Source organism: Rhinopithecus roxellana, unplaced genomic scaffold (assembly GCF_007565055.1).
Source record: "Rhinopithecus roxellana isolate Shanxi Qingling unplaced genomic scaffold, ASM756505v1 contig994, whole genome shotgun sequence".
NCBI classification, from domain to species: Eukaryota; Metazoa; Chordata; class Mammalia; order Primates; family Cercopithecidae; genus Rhinopithecus; species Rhinopithecus roxellana.
Genome location: NW_022144741.1, coordinates 23,527 through 30,570, shown reverse-complemented (window position 1 = coordinate 30,570; position 7,044 = coordinate 23,527). Strand labels below are relative to the sequence as shown.

The 7,044-nt window shown below is 23.5% G+C and overlaps 1 protein-coding gene across 1 annotated transcript; it reads left to right on the top strand.

Annotated features, from left to right (window-relative positions):
- The first annotated feature begins 5,225 nt into the window (after positions 1 to 5,225).
- Positions 5,226 to 6,146, top strand: LOC115896246 (40S ribosomal protein S2-like). The gene is made up of 2 exons (XM_030926603.1): positions 5,226 to 5,254; positions 5,355 to 6,146. The coding sequence occupies exons 1-2, from the start codon at positions 5,226 to 5,228 to the stop codon at positions 6,097 to 6,099; spliced, it is 774 nt and encodes a 257-aa protein (XP_030782463.1). The 3' UTR covers positions 6,100 to 6,146.
- Positions 6,147 to 7,044: the final 898 nt, after the last annotated feature.

Sequence of the window (7,044 nt, the reverse complement as noted above, 5' to 3'; positions counted from 1 at the left end):
TATAAACATAATAGATATAATACATATAGGTAAAAAATAGAGACATACGACGTACAATAGATATAGGTATGAAATATAGATATAATAGATATAATAGATAGAGGTATAAAATATAGACATCATAAATATAAACGATACAGGTATTAAATATAGACATAATAGATATAGGTATAAAGTATAGACATAATAGATATAATAGATATCTGTATAAAATATAGACTTAATACATACAATCGATATAGGTATAAAATATAGACATTATAGACAATAGATATAGGTATAAAATATAGACATAATAGATATAATAGATATAGGTATAAAATAAAGACATAATAGATATAATAGATACAGGTACAAAATACATATATAATAAATATAGGTATAAAATATAGATATAATGGATATAATAGATATATATGTAAAAAAATAGATATAATAGATACAGGTATAAAACATAGACAATAGATATAATAGATATGGATATAAAATATAGATATAATAGATATAATTTTAAAATATAAATATAATAGATATAATAGATATAGGTATAAAATATAGATATAATGGGTATAGGTATAAAATATGGTTATAATAGATATAGGTATAAAATATAGATATAATATATATAGGTATAAAGTATAGACACAATAGATATAATAGATATAGATATGAAATACAGACATAAGAGTTATCATAGATATTGGTATAAAACATAGACATAAGAGATATAATAGATATAGGTGTAAAATATAGACATAATAGATATGGGTATAAAACATAAACATAATAGATATAATAGATATAGGTATAAAATACAAACATAAGAGATATAATAGATATAGGTGTAAAATGTATACATCATAAGTATAATCGATACAGGTATAAAATATAGACATCATAGATATATGTATAAAGTATAGACATAATAGATATAATAGATATAGATATAAAATATAGACATAATACATACAATAGATATAAGTATACGTTATATACATAATAGATATAATAGATATAGGTATACAATATAGACATAATAGATATAACAAATATAGGTACAAAATAGAGACAGAAAGATTTGATAGATATAGGTATAAAATAAAGACATAATAGATACAATAGACATAGGTATAAAATAGAGACATTTGAGATATAATAGATATAGGTATAAAATATAGACACAATAGATATAATAGATGAAGGTATAAAATATAGATATAATAGATATAGGTTTAAAATATAGATATAATAAAAATAATAGATATAAGTATAAAATATAGATATAATTGATATAGTCATAAAATATAGATATAATAGATGTAATAGATATAGGTATAAAATATAGACATAATAGATATAGGTGTAAAATATAGACAAAATAGATATAATAGATATAGTTATAAAATATAGACGTAATAGATATTATAGATATAGGTATAAAATATAAACATAATAGATATAAGAGATATGGGTATAAAATATAGACATAATAGATATAATATATAAAGGTATAAAATACAGACATAAAAGATATAATAGAGAGGGGAATAAAATATAGATTGATATAGGTATAAAATATCGATATAATAGATATAACTGATATACGTATAGAATATAGATATAATATATATAGGTATAAAATATAGATATAATAGATATAATTATATAATATAAACATAATAGATATAATAGATAAAGGTATAAAATATACACATAATAGGTATAATAGATAAAGTTATAAAATAGAGATATAATAGATATAAGTATAAAATACAGATATAATTGATATAATAGATATACGTATAAAAAATTGAAATAATAGATACAGGTGTCTAAAATAGACCATAGATATGATAGATATAGGTATAAAATATAGATATAGTAGATATAATTATAAAAAATATATATAGACATAATTGATATAGGTAAAGTACATAGATATAAAGTATAAAGGTATAAAATATGGTTATAATAGATATAGGTATAAAATATAGATATAATAGATATAGGTATAAAATATAGACATAATAGATATAATAGATATGGGTATAAAATATAGACATAATAGATATAGGCACAATATTTAGACATAAAAGATATAATAGATATAGGTATAAAATATAGACATAATCGATATAGGTATAAAATATAGACATATTAGATATAATAGATATAGGTATGAAATATAGATATAATAGATATAATAGATATAGGTATAACATATAGACATAATAGATATAATAGATATAGGTATAAAATACAGACATAATAGACATAATAAATATAGGTATAAAATATATACATAATAGACATAGGTATAAAATATAGACATAATACAAATAAAATATATAGGTATAAAATATAGAAATAATAGATATAGGTATAAAATATATACATAATAGATATAGGTATAAAATATAGACAGAATAGATATAACAGATATAGTTATACAATATAGAGATAATAGTTAGAATAGATATAGGTATAAAATCTAGACATAATAGGTATAGGTATAAAATACTGATATAGTAGATGTAATAGATATAGGTGTAAAATATAGACATAATAGATACAGTACATATAGGTATAAAATTTAGACAGAATAGATATAATAGGTATAGGTATGAAGTATACACATAATAGATATAATAGATACTGGTATAAAACATAGAAATAATGGATATAATAGATATAGGTATAAAATATAGACATAAAAGATATAATAGAGGTATAAAATATAGACATAATAGATATAATTGATAGAGTTATAAAATATACACATAATAGATATGATATATATAGACATAAAATATAGATATAATAGATATAGGTATAAAATATAGATATAATAGATATAGTTATAAAATATAGATATAATATGTATAATAAATATAGATGTAAAATATATATATAATAGATAGATATATAGGTATAAAATATAGATATAATGGATATAATATATATAGGTGTAAAATATAGATATAACAGATACAGCTGTGAAATATAGACACAATAGATATACATATGGGAATAAAATAAAGATGTAATAGATATAGGTATAAAAAATAGATATAATAGATATAATAGATATAGGTATAAAATATATACATAATAGATGTAATAGATATAGGTATAAAATATAGACATAATAGATATATTAGATAGAGGTATAAAATACAGACATAATAGATATAATAGATATAGTTATAAAATATAGACGTAATAGATATTATAGATATAGTTATAAAATATAAGCATCATAGATATAAGAGATATGGGTATAAAATATAGACATAATAGATATAATAGATATAGGTATAAAATACAGACATAAAAGATATAATAGATAGGGGAATAAAATATAGATTGATATAGGTATAAAATATCGATATAATAGATATAACTGATATACGTATAGAATATAGATATAATATATATAGGTATAAAATATAGATATAATAGATATAATTGTATAATATAAATATAACAGATATAATAGATAAAGGTATAAAATATACACATAATAGGTATAATAGATAAAGTTATAAAATATAGATATAATAGATATAGTTATAAAATACAGACATAATAGATATAATAGATATAGGTATAAAATACAGATATAATAGATATAATATATATAGGTATAAAATATACATATAATAGCTATAGGTATAAAATATGGATATAATAGGTATAGGTATAAAATATACACATAATAGATATAATACATATAGCAATAAAATAAAAATAAAATTGATATAGTTATAAAATATAGACATAACAGATATAATAGATATACGTATAAAATATAGACATAATAGATATAGGTACAAAATGTAGACATTATAGATATAATATAGATATAAAATATAGACATGATATAATCCATATAGGTATAAAATATAGACATAATATATATAGGTATAAAATATGGACATAATAGATGTAATCCACATAGGTATAAATTATAGACATAATAGATATAATAAATATAGGTCTAAAATACATAATAAATATCATAGATATAGTTACAAAATATAGACATAATACATAGAGGTATAAAATATAGACCTAATTGATATAATAGGTATAGTTATAAAATATAAACATAATATATATAGGTATAAAATATAGACACAATATATATAATAGATGTTGGTATAAAATGCAGACATAATAGAGAGAGTTATAAAATATAGACATAATAGATATAATATATATAGGTATAAAATATAGATACAATAGATATAATATATATACGTATAAAATATAGATTTAATAGATATTATAGACATAGGTATAAAATATACATATAATAGATATAATCGATATAATAGATATTGGCATGAAATACAGATATAATAGATAGAATAATATAGGCATAAAGTATAGATGTAAAACATATAATATATACAGGTATAATGTATAGATATAACAGATATAGGTATAATATATAGACATATTAGATATAATTGACACAGGTATACAATATAGACAAAATAGATATAATAGATATAGGTATAAAATATAGAAATAATTGATATAATAGATATAGTTATGAAATATAAACATAATAGATATAATAGATATATGTATAAGATGTAGACATAATCGATATAATAGATATAGGTATAAAATATATACATAATAGAAATAATAGATAAAGGTATAAAATATAGACATAATAGATATAATAGATATATGTATAAGATATAGACATAACCGATATAATAGATATAGGTATGAAATATAGACATAATAGACATAATAGATATAGGTATAAAATATAGACATCATTTAAATAGGTATAAAATATCGACGAAATAGATATAAAAGATATAGGTATGAAATATAGACAGAATAGATATAACAAATATAGGTGTAAAATATAGACATAATAGATAAAATAGATATATGTATAAGATATAGACATAATAGATATAATAGATATAGGTATAAAATATAGACATAAAGATCTAATAGAGGTATAAAATATTGATATAATAAAAATAATAGATATAGGTATAAAATATAGACATAATAGATATAATAGGTATAGGTATGAAATATAGACATAATAGATATAATAGATATATATATAATATATAGACATAATAGATACATTAGATATAGGTATGAAATATAGACATAATAGATATTATAGATACAGATATAAAATATATAGACATAAGCTTCTTCTCCGAGAAAACACCAAATGGCGGATGACGCCAGTGCAGCGGGGCGGTCCGGAGGCCCTGGTGGCCCTGGGATGGGGAACCGCGGTGTCTTCCGCAGAGGTTTCGGCAGTGGCATCCGGGGCGGGGTCTTGGCCGTGGACGGGGTCGGGGCCGAGGCCGCGGAGCTCGCGGAGGCAAGGCCGAGGATGAGGAGTGGATGCCCGTCACCAAGCTGTGCCGCTTGGTCAAGGACATGAAGATCAAGTCCCTGGAGGAGATCTACCTCTTCTCTCTGCCCATTAAGGAATCTGAGATCATTGACTTTTTCTTGGGGGCCTCTCTCAAAGATGAGGTTTTGAAGATTATGCCGGTGCAGAAGCAGACCCGTGCTGGTCAGCGCACCAGGTTCAAGGCGTTTGTTGCTATCGGGGACTACAATGGCCACGTCGGCCTGGGTGTTAAGTGCTCCAAAGAGGTGGCCACCGCCATCCGTGGGGCCATCATCCTGGCCAAACTCTCCATTGTCCCGGTGCGCAGAGGCTACTGGGGGAACAAGATCGGCAAGCCCCACACCGTCCCTTGCAAGGTGACAGGCCGCTGTGGCTCTGTGCTGGTGCGCCTCATCCCTGCACCCAGGGGCACTGGCATCGTCTCAGCGCCTGTGCCCAAGAAGCTGCTCATGATGGCTGGTATTGATGACTGCTACACCTCAGCCCGGGGCTGCACTGCCACCCTGGGCAACTTCGCCAAGGCCACCTTTGATGCCATCTCTAAGACCTACAGCTACCTGACCCCTGACCTGTGGAAGGAGACTGTCTTTACCAAGTCTACCTATCAGGAATTCACTGACCACCTTGTCAAGACCCACACCAGAGTCCCCGTGCAGCGGACCCAGGCTCCAGCTGTGGCTACAACATAGGATTTTTATACAAGAAAAATAAAGTGAATTAAGCCTGTTAAAAAAAAAAAAAAGATATAGACATAATAGATACAATAGATATAGGTATAAAATATAGACAGATACAATAGATATAGATATAAGATATAAACATAATAGATATAGGTATAAAATATAGACATATTAGATATAATTACTATAGGTATAAAAAAAGACATAATAGATATAATAGATATAGGTATAAAATATAGACATCATAGATATAGATATAAAATATAGACAAAATAGATTTAAAAGATATCGGTATAAAATATAGACATAATAGATTTCATAGATATAGTTATAAACATAGACATAATGGATATAATAGATATAGGTATAAAATATAGACATAATAGATAAAATATACGTATAAAATATAGACATAATAGATATAGGTATTAAATATAGACATAATAGAAATAAGTATAAAATATAGACATAATAGATATAATAGATATAGGTATCAAATATAGACATAATAATTATAATAGATATAGGTATAAAATAATAGATATAGGTACAAAGTATAGACATAATGGTTATAATAGATATAGGTATGAAATATAGACATAATAGATATAATAGGTATGGGTTTAAAATAAAGACGTAATTGATATAATAGATATAGGTATTAGATATAAACATAATAGATATAATAGATATAGGTATAAAATATAGACATAATAAATTTCATAGATATAGATATAAAACATTGATATAATAGATGTAATAGATATAGGTATAAAATACAGACATAGTAGATATAATAGATATTGGTATAAAATATAGACATAATAGATAGATAAAGATATAAAAAAAACAGACATAATAGGTATAATAGATATAGGTATAAAATATGGATATAATAGATATAATATAGGTATAAAATATAGACAGAGTAGATATAATAGATATAGGTACGAA

What these genes read in the sequence shown, in the direction of transcription:
- LOC115896246 (XM_030926603.1), top strand. Translation starts at nt 5,226, where the DNA reads ATGACGCCAGTGCAGCGGGGCGGTCCGGA. An exon ending in GTGCAGCGGGGCGGTCCGGA is followed by an intron (nt 5,255 to 5,354) that starts GGCCCTGGTGGC and finishes GGGTCGGGGCCG; the next exon opens with AGGCCGCGGAGCTCGCGGAG.